Consider the following 21,294-nt stretch of genomic DNA (forward strand, 5'->3'; position numbering starts at 1 on the left):
ACTAACCATTCCTAACGAGGCTAATAAAGTCAGTTTCCAATTAAGAGACTGAAACACTAGAAGAAGGAAAGGCAGAGAGGCAGCTTTTAAAAACCTCTGAAGATATGGGATTTGGATATGGGGCTTTAATTTTTTTCCCGTCAGAAATTACTTAATATCACCAAAATGCCCCTAGGATTTACACACACAAAGCAAGCCCCCCGCTGCTGTTCCCTGGCAGGGTATGTGTTTCAGTAATTGATGTTTGCACAGAACCTCAGCTCTTGGAGGATGTGGCTCCTTTGAGGCATCTCTCAGCACCACAGAAACATGGCCTCAGATATTTAGACACCACAGGAAACCTCAAAGCAGCCAAAACCCAACTGCAGGAGCTGTGGGCTGGCTGGGGGATAAGGCTTGATATCCCTGCTCTTGCAACAGCACCACCAGGCCATTGGCAGGTTCATGACACTTGGCTTGTGTTTCCAGACAAGGCAGGGCAAAGGAGCATATGGCTCCCACCCACACATCTCTCTGGGCTGCCCCCTCGACAGCTTTAAGTGCTTCCCCATGGCATGGGACTCCTTAACACAACATTCCGCCCAAAAAAATGCCTCAGCCAGACCCAGGCACCATTGTATCTTCCCGAGTAAGTCAGCAGGTAGAGAGGCTGCATCTTTTCTCAGGCTTGGAAAGCATCCTGCACCTCTCACATGCTGTGTTGGCAGGAGGGAGCTTTGGGACCTGGATGGCAGCAGGAAAATGCTGCTGGAAAGCAGTCGAGCTCCTGCAGAGGAAGGCTTTGTGGTGCCTTCACCATTTTGACCACCAGATCAGGCTGGCAGAAAGCAACAGAGGCATCGCCAGGTGAGGCTCGTGGGCCAGCTGCCTTTGCAGGCTGCTGGCTGGAGGAGCTCTCTGAAAGGCACAGTATTTCACTAGCTATTTTGCATGGAGAATTGCCGATCAAAGTTATCCCCACTGTGTACTCCAGAGCAATAAAAATAAAAAAAACCCACAAGAAGAATTCTTTAGGCGGGTAATGGGCATTTTATTCCTTTTTATGACACTAAACATAGGCAGCTGGCATAATTACACCACAATAAAGGCATAATGTGCACCTAGTAGAACAAACTCATACTTTTGATAATTAGGCAGAGCAAACACAGTCTGGTATTCAGACACATGGCTTTACTGTCTCCTGGATCTGTTGGAGCCCCTATCCTCAGCATGTCAGCTCCATTCTTACAACTGGATTTAGTTGAGCCCTGTAGAGAGGGCTGAGCAAGGAATGTGTCAGTAGAACTCTCCTGCAGCAAGAGAAATGACCATGCACCTCCACTGCTTAGAGCAGACAGCCCATGTGCAGCAGCTGGGAGGTGGCTGAAAACTGTGTGTGGCCAACAGAGTTACCAACAGAGGATCAGTCATCTCCTGATCAGCACAGGGGAAGGAACAGTGCAGCAGAACCAGCTCCATACGGGCAAAACATATGTGGTACAATGGCAAAGGGAGACCCAAAACACAGGAGAGACTCAGAGCTGTTTCTGGTTTGGCAGCTCTGCCAAGGCCAGCTACAGTACCTGGAAGGGCTGAGCAGAGGTGTGAGGACACCCCTCCACTGCAGTGTCCAAATACAGTTGGTGCCAAAAGGCAAGAACAGAATGACATGTCCCAGGGAGGCTGAAAGACCCTCACCCACAGAAATAAAGGCCCAGTTTGGACCTGTTGGAGGTTAGAAATAAGCTCTTCAAAAGTTTCATGCTACCCATAATCCTGGTAGACCTGCCTCCTCCAAAACACTGTCAGGTAAGAAGCACACTCTGCTGGCAGCTCCAGCATCCACACAGGACAGTTCTTCCTTGAGTGAGGAGTGCAGCCAAGGCAGAGATCCCAAATAATCTCTCAAATATTAACAGCATCAATCAGGGCCAGGCTGACAGAGGTTACCACACTGGGAGAGCACAGAAAACAGGCTTTCCTGAAATTGACACAAAACCATACACTAAGTATCTACAGTTTGTTTAAAAACACATCTGCAGGATGCATGCAGGAGAAGTACTGACAGAACAGTACACTGAGGTTTCATATCCAAACCACTAAAACCATCAGGGATGTCAACCAATGCTTGGAGGAGAGACAACAGCTCAACTACACCCCATCCTTCATGGCTTAATGTAAGTCACTTGCTTTCAGGTATTTTGAGTGCAGTGTTGAAATAAAAGCCGATGTCCTGACTCAAAGAAAGGCGAGGTGGATGGAGCTGATCCATCAGTCATGAAACCTACATTTTCAGCTGTGGAGAGGATGTCCAGGAAAACATCAAACATGATTATGAGCTTAGCTTTTGCAACACAATATTGAAGATAAGGAAGGAAGGGTGCATGTTTGTCAGTAAATAAAAGCATCTTGCCCCACCACACCTACTGACACCCAGAAGGGACTGCTGAGAATTTGATGGGTACTCAGTGAGCTTGGGAATGACCATTTGCTCAGGAGCTTTAATGCCCTATAAAGATAGCAGCAACACTCATGTCAGAGCACCCAAGAAGAAGATGGTCCTGGTCTGTAGGAGACAGTGCCCAGGTAACTGGGAAAGGCAGTCACTGTGGGATAGACCCTAGCTGGGCTCATGCTTCAGAGTGATGAGAGCTGCCCTTCCCAGAAGGCCACAAAATAAGAGAAATTTGTGCCCAGACAAGGACAAAAGATGGGTTGTTTTCTAAACAAAAGCAGATCATATCTGTAGACTTTTCAGCCAGTTCTTAGAAAAGCCACTTTGACAGATTCAATCCTTGGGCTGCAGAGTTCAAGCACGGAAACCTGCAAGTGGAAAGAGCAAAAGCCAGGATGAAGCCAGAAGTGCTACGCCAGCATGGGGGAAGTGTGACAGGAGACTTTTAATCCTAACTCTGAAATCAACTTGCTTAGTAGCCTTGGGGTTCTGAGTGATTTAATTAATTAATTTAATGAGTGTGAAGTACTGCAAGTTATTAATATACAAATTCCACTACTGTATCTCCCATCTCACTGCTCACCATCTCTGGCCACTTTATACTGAGCCCATGAGAAGCCAAAGCCAAGCCCTGGTATGCTTCTGTGCAATGGGGCAGCGGCTGCAAACCCACACTTTCCCACCCAAGACACCAGTAGCAAAGTCCCAACCCTTTCAGTAGTACAGTGCATCACACATGGCACAGGGCACCAGGAACATCTCATACAAAAACAAAAACCAAAGTTCTGTTCTTCCCACTTATGGTAAGCCAATGGCTACCATAAACCTGTCTGCTGTTGCTGGTGGTGATGGTAAGCACTCTCCCTTTGTAGCTATGCTGCCTTGGTAGGAAAATGAGGACCAAACTAGCCAGTGTTTTAATCCCATTTTTCACACATTTGTGCCTTCAACTCCCAGCTCTTCCTGGCCTGAAATGCAGCACACATTGCAGGATTATTGTAAAACATGCCCTGCCTCTAACCCCTTCTCCTCCAGCCTTGCTCCAGTATTGACTGTATGGAGCTGTGTCAGGCCTGGGGTCGGCTTCTCTCTCACAATACCAGGGCACAAAGAAGGTTCCAGCCCCTCTGGTGAACCTCAGCAAGTGAGACATGGGGAAATGCAGGACACTCCACAGCTTCACATAAACAGGAAGGTGAGACTGGAGGCCCCAGCTTCTGCCCACAACACTAGTGCCCTGTAGGCACAGCCTCAGTCCTGTATGCAGGTGAAATGTCAGACCCATGACACCAGCTCACAAATGCCTAATTCTCACCATTCTTGTGGTTCCCCGGGCTTGCTCCTGGCCTGTCACCCTAAGGGCACCAAGTCTGGGTGCAAGCTCTTTCTAAAACTTTCATCTTTGGCACCTAGAGCACATACCCCATAAAGAGGCAGGACCAGGAGTGTCAGCACGGCTTCTTCCTCAACCTGCAAACAGCAACCAGACCCATGGAACAAAGGTCTGAGCAGTATGTTTAACCTAGCAGCAGCACACACACATAGCCAGATGGAAACCAGGAGGCTCCTTGGTGCAGGGGACAGATGTTCAAATCCCCCAGCACGGGGAATGCAGGCACAGTGAGGTACATCCAAGCAATATGGCACTCAGCAGGAAGAGCAGCACGCAAGGTCTGAGCAGCTGCCTTTCTGCCTTTTGCCTGCAACTAAAACAACGTGCATGGAAAGAATCACAAATGCCAACCTGCCTCCAACCACTTGAATAGACAAGGATGCTTTTGGTAAAGTGACCATCACAGTGTGCTCAGCAAACTGCTGCTCAGAATTTCACCTAAAAGGCAAATCTTTTGCCTTGGTTAAAAAAAGATCAAAGGCAACAAATTCTCCTCCCTGCTTTGTCCAGTAGCTGCAGGGTACATGGGGCCAAGGAACACAATTGTGCATTTTCTCTTGAATCAATACCTTCTGACCTTACCTGAGAGCCCTCTGCATCATGTGGCTACAGGAGGCCCTGGTTCTTACTTGAAGCCCAAAGGCACTGCCAAATAATAAAGTCTGCCTTGGGATTTTCCCAGTTCAAACATCTGGGATTTGGGCAGACAGCATCAGAAGGGGAGTGGAGACTGTACATGGCACCCAAGGAAAATATCCTTCTTTCCCAGCTCACGTACTCTTGAGTTTCAGTGATGTGTCCCAAGGAATGCAGACAACCCATGTCCCAGCGCAAGGGCAAAGGACACAGTATCAGCACACAGGCAAGCAAGACAGGAGAAGTGATGACTGACTGACTGCTTCAAGGCAGGACCTGCTCTACCCAAACCACCCTCACCACATTCTTCTGAACTCACAAGAGCCAGAGGTCCCATATTCCTGCTCTTATCCATGGAGACTGCTTACTGATCTTGCAGCAGGTCAAGAGCCATACACCACAACCAATCAGAAACTGAGCATTTTCATTCCTCAAAAATTATTTCTGCTTAGTCTTCTCTAGGCTGAATATCCCAGATCACAGAAGCAATTAGGATGGAAAAGACCTCTAAGATCATGGAGTCTAACCTATGACCTAACACCACCTTGTCAACCAGACCATGGCACTGAGTGCCACACCCAGTCTTTCTTCAAACACCTCCAGGGATGGTGACCCCACCAGCTCCCTGGGCAGCCCATTCCAATATCTAATCACCCTTCCTGTGAAAAAATTCTTCCAAATGTCCAACTTAAATGCCCCTTGGCGCAGCTGGAGGTTTTGCCCTCTAAATCCCTCAGTCTTCCTCTGGAGGTTGTGTCTTCCAGTTCTCTGACCCTTCTGCTCCTCTCTGGGTTTTTCCACCGGTGCCAGGTCCTCCCCAAAGGCAGTGTGTTAAACTTGTTTGTTCTAAAGGCTAAGACCAGGCTGCAAAACACCCTGCCTAGGAAAAGAGGTGAACTTTAACATGCACCTAGCACATTTCACTATGTATTAGCAAAAGAGAACGTAGGAGAACCCTGATGGTAAAGAAGTTAACTTGTGTGCGAGATGCCATGAGAAAACATGCAGAATAGTTACAAGGAGGATGGAAGGAAGTTCCAGGAAGAACTTATTATTAATAGGACCAAAATATTCAGGCGTCCCCTTCACCCTGGAGTAGCTCTGAGTGGCTTCCATATAACTACATTAACCCTCAGGGGATCACATCTTTCTTGTCTCTCTGAACAATTTGTACAGACACAAGGTCCACAGAAAATTGCTACTGTGTTTTGATGATGTAATTTACAAAAAAACCCTAAAACCAAAAATCAAAGGAGAGTGAAACACAAAATCATTTGATTTAGGCAAAAATGGACACTCTTTATTTCTGCCCTCCTGAGAGGAGCATGTATGTTATCGTTCAAGTCATCCAAAACCAATGAAGCCTCCAGGCTACATCTAGAGCCCCTCTCAGCTGTAGCAAGACCAGCTCCTGAGACTGCAAGGCAAGGAAATGAAATGTGAGGCTGGGATCATTACTTTGAGACTATAAGCTTGTGCCACTGAGCCAAAGCCTGTTATATCGACATGGGTTTGTGTCACCCAGCAGCAGACATCATTCTCCATCTCTGCCTGCTCAGTTCCCCTCCTCCCAGGACAGCTGGCAGCACAGTTATCTGCAATGCTCTGCAAAGTCTACCTACAGAAAGCTCCCAACACCTTGCCCAGCAGGTTAAGTTAGAGGACTGAGATACTCCAGAATGGAGAGTATTCTGCTGACTACTCTATCACACTTCGAAGATGCTGGCAAAGAACAAAGTGCCACTTGTAGAGGAGTAAGTAGCAAAAACCACAAGTTCCCTTCTCTGGTACAGAGACCCCAGAGGGAGGTGTTGTTTCTTAAAGCCTTCAGTGTTTAGAAGTCACTGAATTTGCACCTCTGTTGTCACAGAAGATACTTCTATTGTGTGTCTCCAGTCACCAGCTTAGGCAGCAACTCTGAGGGAAGGAAACAGCCTTGCCTGGCAGTGAGTCCCAGGCCGAGAATGGTGGGGGCAAAGCCCTGAACAGCAGCTGCTGTCCATGTAGCCCACACGCCATGCCTGTGCTTTCTTTGTTGTATGTGATAGAGGATATCAAAATCAACCCCAGTGATTACTCTGTGTTATGTGAGCACTCTACCTTAGCATGTATTGCAAACCCACTACAACAACAACCCCTTGGTCCATCTGGTACAACTTGTAGGGAAACTGAGACATCAACCCATGCTGTATCTTCTTCTAATGAATCCAGGAAGACAAAAAGGAAAAGACTGCCAAGAACTTCCAGAATCCCTGCCTATTGGTTTTCCTTGGAAGTATGTTTTTACTCAGCACTCCTTATTAAGTAAGAAAGGAAGGACAGGTTGCTCTGCAAAAGGACAGAAAGGGCTGCTCCTTTAAGGCCTCTCCTGGATGCCCTTTCCCATTGAGATGACTATCCTCAACTCCCTCCTCATCTGCCTCCCTTTGATTTAAGAGTTCCTCTCCTGGCCCTGACAGTAAGGTATTTCTGTCCCACAGATTATAACTCACTCTGGGCTATTATTCAACTCCCAAGCCCTGGCCCTGCTGCATTTAGTCCAAACATAATATCCTTCATGCATATATTATCTGTCTCCCTATTATCTGGAATCATTTCGGAATTAAATTTCAGTCCCGCAATATTGGCTTGAAGAGCGGCTCGCTTTATGGGCTAGTCAAAGGTTAGAATACCAATCAAAATAACACTGCCGATGCAGAGAGACATTTTAATATTCCAAAACCCGGTAATTGTAAAAGGACATAATATTTTTTCCCTGATTACCCCAAAGGCAACACATGTTAACAAGGCGAGGGAGAGAGTGAAAGAAATTTCAGAGTTCAGACAGCTGCACGACAGATTTAAAGGAGAAGTCGTGGATGGCTGCTGTGCTCTAGCCTCAGAGCAGGAGGGCTCTTCTGCCCATGCCAGGGGTGCTGCATTCCCTGGGATGCTTCCCCCTCCATTCCCAGCCTTGTGTTGTTCTTGCTGTCTGTGCTCCCCAAGCCAGGAGCCCTTGCGAGTGCTCTCACTGCAAGGGAACAGAGCGGTCAGAGCTGTGCAAGACAGTCAAAGATCATCAAGGTAGAAGAAACAGCCACAACTGGCTGGCTTGACCTGCACAGGCCACAGCACTGCCCCAAATTCCTGTCTGAACCACAACTGATGTTTTTTAGGAAAAACATCCTTCCTCCTAAGCTGGGTAATCCACTACAGCCCTCACTAAGTTGTTCCAACAGTTAATTACCCCACACTGTAAAGATCTGCACCTGAATTACCTTGCTTTGGCTTCCAGGAACTGGAACTGTTTATGCTTTTGTCTGCTTCTGTGAAGGAACCTCTTGTCACATCGTGGCTCTCCCTTTAGAAGCTTGGCAACTACAGCCCTTACCCTTCTCTGGTACTAATGGCTCTGGTAGCTAAATGGCTCCCAGGGTTGTTACTGCATGGCGAGTGCTCCTCTGCTCTTGCAGTTCTCATCCAGTCTTCAAGTTTCCAGAATTCTTTCTGATGCAGATGGGATCCAACATCCCGCACTGGTCAAACCAGACCCAAAGAAAGAAATGATCCAGCACCTCTGCTCCCCCTCACCATTGCCTGTTTATAAATCCAACAGCAGCCACCTTCTGGATGCAGTATCTGCACATGTTTTTGAAAATTATTTTTATGTTTTCTTTCAGGGAATTGACAAAAGTGTTAAATACAAGAGGTCTGAGAAATAGATCCCTGTGGGACCCCACTAGGAAGACATGCACTCCATGATGATTATCCATTTACAATTAAATGCTAGGAGCTGTCAGTTTGCTCTTTCTTAATCAATGTAATGTGTGCCATGTTGATTTTGTATCACTCTTGTTTCTTAATCAAAATGTCATAAGGTACCAAGTCAAATGCCTTCCAGAAGTATATTACATTGACATGGTTACCTTTATCAACCAAACATGTATTCTCATAAAAAAAATATCAAGTTAGTTTGAAAAAGATCTAGTTTCCATAAATCCACATTGATTGGCATTATATTACCCTCTTTTCATTCTTTATTAATCAACTATGATATCTGGCTTTTCATTACTTTGCCCAGAATTAATGTCAAGATGATAGGGCTATAATTACTTCATCGGTCATCCCATTTGCCCTTCTAAATTACTGGTACAACATTAGCTTTCTTCCAGTCCTCTAGAACTTCCCCCATGTTCAAAGACTTATTAATAGTCCAGGGCATCTCAGCCAGCTCTTAGAAGTCCTGTAAACCAGCTATGCAAAATGCCAACCAATTCACCACTTGACTTTATCAGAAAATTGTGTTGTAACAGCAAACCTCTTGCTCAGCAATATGGCAACCTCTGCCTTTCTGTAAATACAGAGCAGAGTATTTATTAAACATAGTCATTTTGCTGTTATAAGCAATTCCTTCCATTTCCTTCCAACTATGAACCAATGCCATTCCACAGACACTTTCCTTCCCTCATCTCTGTGGAAGAGATACCCTTACTGTCCTAGCCCCAGAGTCACACTTCTCCTTGTGCTTCCTTTCACAACCTCTCCCATTTGTGCCCTCTGAGACTTTCCAAAGCCAAGAGCTTCACCAATGGGGTGAGGAACCAAGCAAGCCCAGGTCCCACTGAAGGAAGGTTTCACAGGGTCTCAGAACAGTCACCCATGTTGCAAACAAGCAAAGCCCTGGGCACAGTTCTTTGCAGTTAGAAGGCAACATTTATTCATGTGCCTGGAGCTCTGGCCATGAAGCACTTGACCTGAGGACTCCTCCTCTAGCATTTCTAACCTGACCAGGCATTTTATATTCCCTGCAGCCAGTAATTCAATAAACAGGAAATTGATAACAATCACTCTAAGTCCTCAAGTATTTAAACCTCACAAAAGCAACTTTGAAATGTACAGGTTAACACATAAACCATTTCTCACCCATTCCAACGATCTTCATCCAAAGCACTCAAGACACTTCAGCACCAAGTGCTTGGAAAGTACTCTGAGCCCCTCCTCCCACCCCAAAGGCAGAAGGAATTGTTAATTCAGAGGAGAGACAGAAAGCTGTTAGCAAATCTTTGTTTGTTTAAGATGTGTTTATTTCTAGTAGCCAAATATTAACAAAAACATCCTATTACATGCTTCCTCTGACAGATTTCACAATGCAAGTAGGTGACCTTAAAACATATGTGAATGTATATTAACAGTTTGCTTCCAAACAGGAATATCTACAGATCAATAAAGGCTGGCCCTGGGAAAGGCTAGCTCTGTGTACAGCCACAGCACCCCAGCATTGTGCTCCCCAAAGCTCTGTCAACCCTGTTTCATCATGCCCAGAGAAGGAAAGCTGCATTCCTTCACACACATCATTCTACTCTTGCCTTTCATAAAAACTCCCCTGAATTTCAGAAGGATGTCAAACTAAAACCAGTTTTCTGTCACTCCTAAAGCAGTCACTATTACTGTACCTAAAGACATGCTGCACCCTCTGAACAGAAATCAAAGATGGTCAAAGACACCAGGATTGCTGTGTGGAGAAAGGGACAGCTCTGTGATGGGTATGATGATTGTCTTATTTTTTAAAAAAAATAAAAATATATACATAATTTGAGAAACAAGGAATAAAACAAACCCTTAGTGGATACATAAAACATTCCTCTTATCTTTTAACTGCAAAACATCCAGAGAATTAATGGAAGATCAGGATAGTGTACACATGTTAAGAATAACTTCCACAAGCCAGTTATAGAGTCACAGAGACCACAAGTGCCTTTGTGCCTTGAGCCCTCCAACAAGTTTTGCTGTGCTGGAAATGACAATTGAGCAAGAATATGACTGAGGTCTCAAATCAAAAGTAACACCATGAAGAAGAACTAGAAATGTGTTCTTTCACACAATGCAAGACCTAGGTACAAGAAAATGATCTGACAATAAGTTTAAAAGAAACAAAGGGATCTGCATCTTCACACAATATATGAGTAAACAGAGTATAATTGATGCATAACTAAATAGCAAAAGTCATTGCTGCAGGATGCTGTAGAAACTGAAGGCATGAGCAGATTCAGAAAAGGGTGTACAAGTTTCTGGTAAAAACAGTAGGTACTAGATACAGTGGTCCAGGGACAGCTCTCAGTTCTTGAGACAATTGCTGGGAATCAGAGAAAGCTGACTCAAGCCATCCTCTCCCTGTCACACCCACAAGCACTGGCTACTGGCCTCTGGCATAAAGATAACCTGGGTTACATATTTGGTCTGGCCATTTTGATACCCTCATTGTGTTTCTAACATTTTTTCTTGCAAAAGCTTATTGTAAGAAAATCTATCTTCACCCCTCTTCCTCCACCTCCTTCCTCCTTTAAACCACTCTCCCTTCAGTGACATGCTCCCAGACCAATGGTGATGACAACTACTGCCTGCTGGGTTTCCCATTCCCATTCTTGGACACCCTGTGATTGCAGGCACTGTGTCCCCAGCCTAACACAGCACTGGTTCCAGCCCCAGAGGTAAGGATTCCTCACAGGACCAACCATGCTGCTAAGTCTAGTGGGACCTGGAGAATGAACCACAGAGGCTCCTAAAAGAGCAGAGGGACCACAAATGAGAGCTGATCCTTGTGTTATAATAAGCAGTAATGGATTTATCCAGACTATCTGAGGATACTCTCAGGGCAGCAGCTTGGCTGTAGCTTGCTAGCTGCAGCAGCTTTCCTTTCTGCATAAATCTTGACCCATGGTCTCTTGCTTTCTGTACACATTACTCTGCTGGTGCCCCTCTCTCCAGACATGAAGCACTCTCTGTTATTTCTACCTTGAGCATCCGTCTCCAGTGATGTAGCTCAGGTTCTGCACCTCAGTCCTAACCCATGGGGCCTCTGCAGATCAACATGATAGGTACCTAAGGAGAACTGGCAGATGGGATGGTGGCTCTCTGTTGAGATGGTTTAGGGGGATATCTGAAATGTTGCAGAATTCAAAGAAAGCATCCTCTGCTTTCTGCTCCCCTCCCACAAGGCTGAGCTAATCGAAGTGAAGAACATGATAAACTCTCTGCCCCGAGTCAGCTCTACACTGACAGTTCACTAGAGATACAAGATCGCTCAGTGACATTAAAAATGTCAGCAAACACCGATCAGGCTTGACAGAAGGGATGCATTAGCAGACTGGGGGGGCACAGGGCAAGGTAAAACTTCAGCAAACATGGTCAAGCGCACAGGCAGCTTCCCCCTCTGCAGTCTCCTTCACAGAAGGGTTTTTTACTGATCCCAAGACACTATGGCCACTATTGCAACAGTCAGATGTGGAGCTCACCACCACCTGAATGGCCAGATCAATCCAACAAGTTTGCCTGAGGCAAAGCAAGCGTGACAGCTACTAGGGGCAATTTCTCTCTCCAGCTTGCCTGAGAGGCAGGTCTTGGAAATTGTGAAAGCTGCCTGCAGGCACAAAATTCTCACCTCAACTGCTCCTGCAGTACAGCAGTCAAAAGGGAAGTTTATTGGCAAATGAACTCTGAGAAAGACTCTCTCACCACTGCAGAAGAAGATCTGCTGAGATCTGGAGCATCCCATGCTGTGGCAGAGGGAGTCCAGACAAGGACTGGTTTTTAAAAATTATAAAAAACAGAGACAAAAAGGACCTGAAGCTGTGTGTGCATTGGCAGAAGAATCTGGAACATATTTTGTTACTACTGCAATACACATAGGTACACAGACTTGTCTGTGTGTAATACTACTTCAGCATTGCCTGGTAGTTGCAGCAGGAGCTCCGTAATTCAGAAAGGTCCTCTTGTTATCACTGCTCATAAAGACTCAAAGAAGATACAGCAGATGCAGGTGGGGCCATCCTTCAGGAAACTGCTCTCTGTCATATATGCCTGTTTTCTTGAGATCTGAAACATTCATGTCTCTGCATTATCCATGACCTAGAAATCATCAGTTTCACACAGCAAGCCCCACCCACCCTCCAACACCTCCACTTACTTCATGGATCAGGTCAAAGGCAAACTCAGCCTTGGAGGTATTTCTAAGTAAGGAATGTGCCAGAGGGAGGGGAAAAAGGGCCAACTGAGCTATGCAGGGAAGAATGGGGGGGCTAGTTACCTGTCCACTCTTATCTGTCTCACACTGGGAGCTCATCCAATAGAGACTGAGTCTCCACTGGGTCCATCTGCTTGGACAGAATTAGTTATCTAGGCTGGAAATTCTCTCTCGTGAAAACACACAGGCAACTGCCCCACAAGCACCTGAAAGCAGTGCATGGCATAGAAAGATCACCGCCCCAGGGTAAGAGCAAGTCCCAGGAGAAGCAGCTCTTAGCTACAAGACAGGAGAGGTCCCTGTTCTCAGCAACATGGGTTACTTCCTATGAAGTGACCAGGGTCCCTTGAACCATTCTGTGTTCAGAGGATGTCAGGTATTAAAGTGTCAGAAAAACTTCATTGTTTTTAAGGGACTAGAGGGGTTGGAAGAAGATCAGCAGTTCTCTCTCACATCCCCTTTCCTGCACAATCTGAAGGAGGCTGAAGCTTTACTTTCCAAGTAACACATCTGCAGAGGAGGACAACCCAGCCCACATGCCCCCATCCTACATGCTCAGCATGTGACCATTTCAGGTAGCTGGAGAGGGGAGGATTTCACTGTAACAACTTCCCTCCTGCTCCTGCCTTTAGCTCTGTGCTTGGGACTTCATGGATGCTTAGAAGCCCTCAGCTTAGTATCTTAGTACTTGCTGACATGCAATACACGAACGCTCACCTTGAAGAAGAGACACTTTCCTGGACACCTACATAATGATGAATCCCACCTCCTAACACACTAAATCCAGGAGCCTTGAACTATGGGAGAGTGCCGTAAGTCATTAATCCTAAGGCCCAGAGGAGGAGCATGGCTGGATCAACCTACTTCTTAGCAAACATCACAGTACACAGAGATTTTTTTTTTTTTTTTAGTATTATTATTCTGCAGCCATCAACCTGCTGGTTATATAGCTGCTATCCATTCACCGGAAGTTTAGTGAACTTCAAATGGCGATCATTAATGGTCACTGAACTGCAGAATGCCCCAATGTGCTTTCAGATTTCATTTACCAAGGACCAGCAATCAGCCAAAAGATTTGCTCTGACAGCAGGGAAATACAAGACCCTTTGACAAGTTCATCCAGGAATGTGCTGCCAGCATCCCTTGTTAAGTTCATGTTCTACCCTATTTGACGGAACAGATCATGCAAATTGTCCTTCTGCGGCCGCTCAGCCTGTCACTCACACTTCCATTTAAAACAATAAATAAATAAAAAGAACAAAAGAAAAGCCCACAAGAACAACGAGCTGTTTATAAGAAAATTCCGCTTACTGAGACCCTTAATTACCAGGAAAAGGCATAGAAACCCAAATAAAGCACTAAATTGGATGGGGGAAGGGAATCTTACTCATCTAAAGGTTTAGTCAGGAGGGCCACCCCAATTTCTCTTGTGCACAGACCGCAGCCTCCTCCCTCACTCTGCTTGTGCTTGTAATCAGAGTTGTTTTCTTCCCACTTTGGTTTGTGACTTATGGCATCATCATATTTTTCTGTGCAGATGAAGAAGCTGTGCCAGGAGTCCTTGTGGATGCACAGCATGCTGCTCCTTAACCACCCAGTGAAGGCATGGAGCAAAAGACAAAGCACCAGACAGTATTCAGTCCAAGGCATTTTGGTTAGCAAAGTGATCATTGATCTCTGAGTTGGATATGTTGCAGAGACAGCTCCCTTTCCCCACACCACAAAGAGAAATGCTGATTTTTATATTGGAGTATTTCCACATTTATTAACTGGAATTTCATCTGATGGGGACCATGCTCCAAGGAGCCTTATATGGCTGCAAAACAAAACAAAGTCAGCAGTACTGGCGACAACACAACCTTCACTGAAAAGGGGTCTCACAGTGTCCCAATATTATGCAGAGACATTGCTCTGTGCCTGCCACAATGGGATTCTCCCCAGCTGCAGAACACATCCCATCAAGTACAGTAAGACTCTATTAGAGGAGATACAATAGGGAGCTGGAGGACTCGCTCAGCCCAGCTTCTGAGAAAATAACTCATTTCAATGCAAAACAGCAGTAGTTATTAGATACCTCCTTAAAGAGGAAAAGTGAAGGACAAGGGGAGGAGGGAGACAGGGAGATAGGGACCATGGCAGTTTGCACAGAAGTACCTTTTTCAGATTAATCCACTGTTTGAAGTAATCAGCAACCGGCAGCCCTAAGTACTGGCATTGTCCTGGTAACCTGTAAGAGAGAAGACAGAGCAAGTTTGATTCAATCAGTGTCTTGACAACACAAACTCTGTTTTCTTAAGTGCATTTTGTTCAGAGATGGAAAAGACTCTCAAATCTGCTGTAACATCATGCTGCACATCAGAAACACCATAGCTCTTGGCAAAAAAATCTCATGAGAGTACAGCTTGGCTTAAGACTTACATACATCCAGGCACATCGAGGCTGCTGAAACCTTTTAGACTAAACATTTTGAACAGTTGTGTACAAGTGCAGCACGCAGCTCTTCTCCACAATGGCTAACACACAAACACGACTGGAGTATCCAGGCTGTCCTTAGCTAAGCAAACCCATCACAAATCCCTGAAAAACCATCCTGCTCTGCCAGCAGCCTACAGGCCAGACTGTATGAAGGACTGACCATTCACCTGTCATGCCATGGTGCTTCTCCATTTGGCCTTTATGGTTAAAACATCAGAAGAGATATGAAGGAGGGAAGGAGGCACCACAGCATTCATTTTTTTGATAGAAATGCTCTAGGGCCAATAAAGTAGAGGCTCTTTTCCAAGCAGATGCTTGGAAGAAGAGAGCAGACAACTCTGAAGATACGAGGTGGTGCACGCCGTCTCACTTGGGATGTGAGCACAGCAGCCAGAGCTGCAAGCACACATATTGATCCTCTCCCTTCCTACAGCAAGCTGATGGAATAGGGCTCAAACAAAACAGCACCAGTAAGGCAGGCAGATTGCCTGAAGGGACAGCAGCACCTCAGGAAAGCTGCTTCTCCTACACTGTGCTGATCCCTATGTGTTTGCAGGGGAGCAAGGATGTGGTCCTCAGCCGGGGATGCTGAGTCGCAAAATGTGTGTCTCCAGCCAAGCCTGTGCAGGGACATGAGTTATGTGAGTATTTCCTGGCCACTTTGATCTGATCAAGGGTAATTGATGGATCTTGTTCATTCACATACTGCTGAGCATGCCTGGGGCACTGGCCACAGGATCTTTAAGTGAAGCAAAGGAACATCCCAAATAAATATGTCAACTAAATAAATGACTAAATTAGCGCTGTTTGTGCATGTTAAAAGTCACAACCCCAGAAATCAGCTTTTGCAAACAGAGAGGGTGGGGAATCTCCCAGCTTCCTCAGGCACATGGGGGTTGTAGGAGGAGATTGTAGGGTAGGAGGAAGAGCTATAAGTGCCAGCATCAGCTCAAACATCCAAACGCAGATCACTATGTCCAGGGCAAAGTCTTCTGCTCTCCACAGAGGAAAAAGTGAATAGTCCAGACTAGTTTTCATACTCAAGACTGAAATACAGGAACAAGCTCTGGTGAGAAGTGGATACAAGGTAAACACCCAAAGGTGCACCATCAGTATCCCAGGAAGTACCTGAATGCTCAGCCCAGCTCTAAACCCTTTGGTGAACAGGGAAGCATCTCCAGACATTTCCCCAAGTAACGAGATGAAGGAGCAACACAGATAATGTACTTGCAGATAATGTGAGACCCATGGTAGTGCCGTAGCAGAGAAGTCTGGTCTTGGTGACTTCTCCATTTCTATGTGGAGAAATAAACAGGTTTTCTAAGCAGGGCTGAGAAAGTAATAGATTTCATATGCCAAAGTCAAATGCCTGATCCTGAGAAGATGTACATGTGACGATTTAGGACCAATCATTTAAGTCATACAAACACATTTGTGTAAGAATATCCAGAGGAATCTCTTTGAAAGCTGGAAGGCTGTCAAAAGAACGAGCTTGCAAGGAGCAAGGCCACAGTGATTCACAGGGCAAGTAGTGCAAGTTGACAGCACAGTCCCATCCCTGGGCACAGCTCATCTGATGCCATCATGCAGAAATAAAGCACCTGGAGTCACTCCTCACAATTGCACACTGCCACATAAACAGTAACCTGGCCCATGCATTTTACAGCCATTACACAGATGTCCATGACATCCTTTAGTTGAACAGACCTGACCAGCCCCAAGCAGCATGCTGAGAAAACTCTCCAGGAAAGCTGCTTTTCAAGAAAGATCACATGAAAAGGAAGTATCTAAAACAAACAACTGGTCTAAATAAGGCACTTGGTTAGCTGAACCTCTTTCAGTCTGCTCACATTTATCTAGAGAGGATGATACTAACAGAAGGTGTGTTATAAAAAGTATGTTACAAAAAATTAGTTTCTCCTCCAAACCCAAGAGGCTTTCATTAAGACAGGTCTCAGCCTAGGTCTAGTTAGAAGAAAAATTATCAGTTTACCTAACATCTGGATGGGGCCCAGAAGAAGTGAGAGCTTCATTGCTCTTGTTAGCCACAGGAATTGACAGCAAACCACCCAGTGCAACGAATGACATCTAAAGCACTGCCATCCCTGTGGGACCAAAAGGCCCAGCAAACTGGACAGTCTGGTTCTATTTTCACCCTGAGACTGATGGCAGTGTGCCCTGGGCGCTGGACAGTGGGTCTTTAATTGGAGAAAATAAATGCTCCAAATAAATATGTCAACTAAATAAATGACGCATTTTTGCAAACAAGTAACAACCCCAGAAACTGCCTGTGAAGCTGTGTGACCTCAGGACATTCCCCCTCCCCCTCCAAGCTTGTGCTCCCCTCGTTTCTTGTCAGCAGCAGTGGGGCTTCAAGTTTTTCAAGCACCAGGAGACCAACACTCACGTTATAACCTGGGCAGGCTGCCAGCAGCACAGACCAAAAGGAAAGTCTATCCCTGAGCTGGAAGATGCAGGCCTGGAGGCTCCAGGCCACTGGAGTCACAGCCACTGAGCAAGGATTAGCAAAGGATTGCTGAATGGGTCTGGTCTAATCTGAACATGCAGCACTCCCCTGGCACAGGGAACCAGGGGCTTTCGCTGCACAGCACCCAGGTTCCTGCTAACTACGGGGAGGAAAATACCCCTGCAAAATCTTTTCCCCAGCTCCAAGACTGCCACCTGCAGTGGTCCCCCCCACTCTTCAGCTGGGTGACCAGGCAAGAGTTTCTCTATCATCTTTTCCAGACTGGACTGAATAAGGCATATCTGTGGCTGTCCTGGGGAACAGAAGTACCATGGCCTGTAAGGAAGTATGTCTACTTTTGAGAGAAACCATTCACTTGAGCATTCACTTATTTGATAAATAAGCTTTTATGCTCAGTACAGCTTCTTGCTCTTGCCAGACCCAAACTTGCTTCAGCAGATAGCTCAGAATTTGGCCTTCCCTCAGGTAAGGGAGAAATAATGGCGTACTTTGCTGAATTCAACATCCCATGATCCTTCTAGTTTTTGAATGAGGTCTAACTGGCTTCCCAAACACCAAAGATCTCACAACTCAGGAAGGAAGCTGGTTTTCAAAAACCACCCCATCAGCCAAAATGCATTCAGTATAGAGAAACTTGAAAATGGCTGTGGGATTTTCCAGCCTCCAATGCAGCTCTTTTTGTGCAGAAGCAGAGATGGGAGCACATAACTTCTGCCTGCTCCCAAAATACAGATCACCTTTGGGCAGAAGAGCCAGTGACATCAGGAAGCACACCCTCCTTTACCAGCTAAGCAAGTCTAAGTCCTTCTTAGACTGTGGTCAGCAGTGGCAACTCTGCACCATTTTCCGAGAGCTTTCACCACCCCAGGCTCAGATTTCCATCCAGCCCTGCTTCACCACCCTGCAGAGTAAATGGAGCCTGGAGATGAACAGGATGCAAATAGGAGGTGAGGTGACATGGCTGCATTTCTGCTGTTGAAGCCAGTTCTCTCCAAGGCAGCAAGAAGCGCACAGCTCGGCGGTGATAAACGGCCTTGCTTTAGTTATCACTTTCCTTAAGTTAAGGAGAGCAGCCTAGTGATGGATGGGCTGGAATTCGGTTATCAGGGAAGGCTGTCAGCCAGAGTTGCCTATCTCCACACACATTTAGCAGGGCGTCATTATGCGACGGCATGGAGTTAAAATATGACCAAGGGTACTGAAAGAAAAAGAACAGGATTAAAAAAAAAAAAAGGCAAATTGAGCAACAATAAAAGAGCATAAGGCAAGAACGTTATCATACTAGTGACACCTTTTATCTCAGTCTGGTTAGCTAAAGCAGGGCACAAATTGGTCCTTCCTCCACTATTGTATCCTCTTGTACAAACAGAGGCAGATAAAATGTGTCACCAGTGTGATAGCATATCAATTTAACCCTAATTATCTAGAGGGTCAAACGAAGAAATAGGGGTTTCTCGTTTCAACAGGTCCCTCCATCTCCGCTCAGAGCCAACACATTAATATGGAAGGGGGAGGGGCAGCCATAATTGATTTCCGTCACTCAGGTGGTTCTGGCGTATAAAAAATTAATGCTTGATTCTCCCAACTAATCAGAGCTGGTTAACGTCCATCTGCTTCTGGGTTCAGGATGTCAGGAGACAAAGAAATTGGGCCACTTGCTACACACAGGGTGTATTGATATCAAGGCAGTTAAAAAAACAAGTTCCTCTCTGGGAAGATAAAGGTACATTAAATCTTGGGGTTTATAAACCTGATCTTAGCCTTCCAAAAAAATTCATTCTGTGGAGACCTTGCATTGTAAGAGATGCAGAATATTTTTATTGTGTCCTGGCCAATACTTGTGCATTGGGCTGCAAAGGAGAGCACTGGCAGGCTACTGCCCTGGAAATCCTTCACTGAAATAGGAAGCTGCCTGGATGCTGAAGCACACAACAGCATGCACCCTGATGAAAGAGAGGAGCTGTCTCAAAGCAAGGCTGGTCAACACCCTGGACCACACAGCTCAGAGGTGCTGCTCTGTTTTGATGTCGAACAGCATGTCTGCCCATCCAAGAGGAAAGCTTATGTGTCCTCTCCCAACAGCACAAGCTAGCAAGGGAATACCATTTATGCTAAGACACCTGAACTGATTTAGCTAAGAAATGGCACTGCAACAGGCAAAGCTGCCTGTGTCTGCACATAACCTGTACTTACATGAGATAGGGCCAGGCTAGGAATTCAAAGCAGTTTAGGTAGATCCGTACCCTCCCAAAGAGGCAGCTACAGGCCGCTGAAACCACAGTGCGACACCAGGAGGCCTCTGTCAGGGGGATGTCACAGCACCCACGCACAGTAGAGTGACCCAGGCACACCACAGCCTACAAAATCTGAAGCATGCTGACATACACCTCCACAAAAATCCCCAAATCCCAACTCTCTCATCCCAGTAATTGAGGTTAGACTGGGACAACTTTCCTGTATAACCGAAAGCTTTGGCAGGGAGGTGTCTACTCCTCAGTACTTTGCCACTCGGTGCAAACAGGCTTCTGTCCAATATGAAGGACAAACCCCCTGGCAAACCTCTGGCTCTCCACTCACACACTTCTCGGCCTCACAGACCAGCCAAGAGGCCAGAGGAACCCACCTGCTCTTGCTTTCTACCAGATAAGCCCTTGCCAGGTGGCTGCACCCCACTCTAACCAAGCACACACAGTGCCATCTCTCTCTGCCTCCCATCAGTGCAGGACAAACCATACCTGCGTGCCTGTACTTTAAATTCACAAGCAGAAGCTGTGGAAAGACAGTATATCTGGAGAGCCCTGGGCTTTCACAGAAACCCTGAGACAGGTCCCATCTCCCTCCCTCTTTGCTTTCCTTCCACCCTCTCAGTTCTCTCAACCACCCCCAGACTTGTCACAGTGCAACAAGCCTATGAGCCACATATCACCTTTAAATATCAGCATGTATGAAGCAGGGACATGAGAGCAGGGAAGTGGGAACAGACAGAGCAAGCCTCCATCGCCTGTCAGGTAACACTAATGAATTTCAACACCAGCAGCCATTGCCTCAGACGGGCTGGTGAGAGGAGACAGAGTTACAGCAAGAAGCCTTTGCAGGAGAAGCCTGCCTTTTTTCAAAGCCCCCACTGTTAATAAATGTCATTGTTGAGCAGGCTGCAGCAGTCCTCAAGCCAGGATGGTATGGGCTGGGGGAGAGACAGGCAACTGACAGCATTCAGGATGCCTGGGCAGCACAGCCTTTTCTTCTGCTGCTTCCCCAGACAAGAGCCAGGAAAAGGAAGAAGATGGGTCATTGCTGTTGGCATAAAGCTGTCTTCCATTAAGGCCCCAGTACCCAAATAACAAACCTGCACAAGGAGCCACAAGTGCAACCCAAACACCCTCCAGTCCTGTTCACTGGGACGAATGGGTGGATGGATGGGTGGATGGATGGATGGGATGGATGAACAGACAGACGGACAGAGGTTCTACAGAAACCTGGAATGGGTAGAGGGGTGCAGAGACATCCAGACACACTGCCTGCATTCCTGACAGCAGTAAAGGGTTACAGAGCAGTCTGTCCCTTTGCTAACACAAATGCATTCCCGAGGCAGCACAGGGAGAAGCATCCAGCACAGGGCACTGTATGGCAACCGCACCGATGCACAACATGAAGGTCAATGCAAGTCTTCTTTACAAATGTCAACCTGTCATCTCTGGATATTAATGAGGGCTGACCAGCAGCTAAAATGCATCCATGCTCCATTAGTAATAAGAGAGACACGATGCAGGAGAAGAGCACACACCACGGCACATGGAGGCACCAGTGGGTCTGCAGGGCCCGAGGAGGTGTGGTGATGCACAACATAACTTAGGCCACTCCAGATGCTC

At 46.3% G+C, this 21,294-nt stretch overlaps 1 protein-coding gene across 9 annotated transcripts in view; it reads right to left on the minus strand.

The window, feature by feature from the left end:
- The window catches only part of ERI3 (ERI1 exoribonuclease family member 3), a 131,039-nt gene that overhangs the window by 63,973 nt on the left and 45,772 nt on the right, over nt 1-21,294 (minus strand). For all 9 annotated transcript variants that reach the window (XR_001523100.1, XR_004498484.1, XR_004498483.1 and 6 more), the window contains exon 6: nt 14,617-14,689. Coding sequence is in view for 6 of the 9 variants with exons in the window: in XM_015636135.2 (XP_015491621.1) it covers nt 14,617-14,689 (73 nt within the window). In the remaining 3 variants the exon portion in view is untranslated. The remainder of the gene's footprint in view (nt 1-14,616; nt 14,690-21,294) is intronic.

This window comes from Parus major, chromosome 8 (genome assembly GCF_001522545.3).
Source record: "Parus major isolate Abel chromosome 8, Parus_major1.1, whole genome shotgun sequence".
In the NCBI taxonomy this organism is placed as follows: Eukaryota; Metazoa; Chordata; class Aves; order Passeriformes; family Paridae; genus Parus; species Parus major.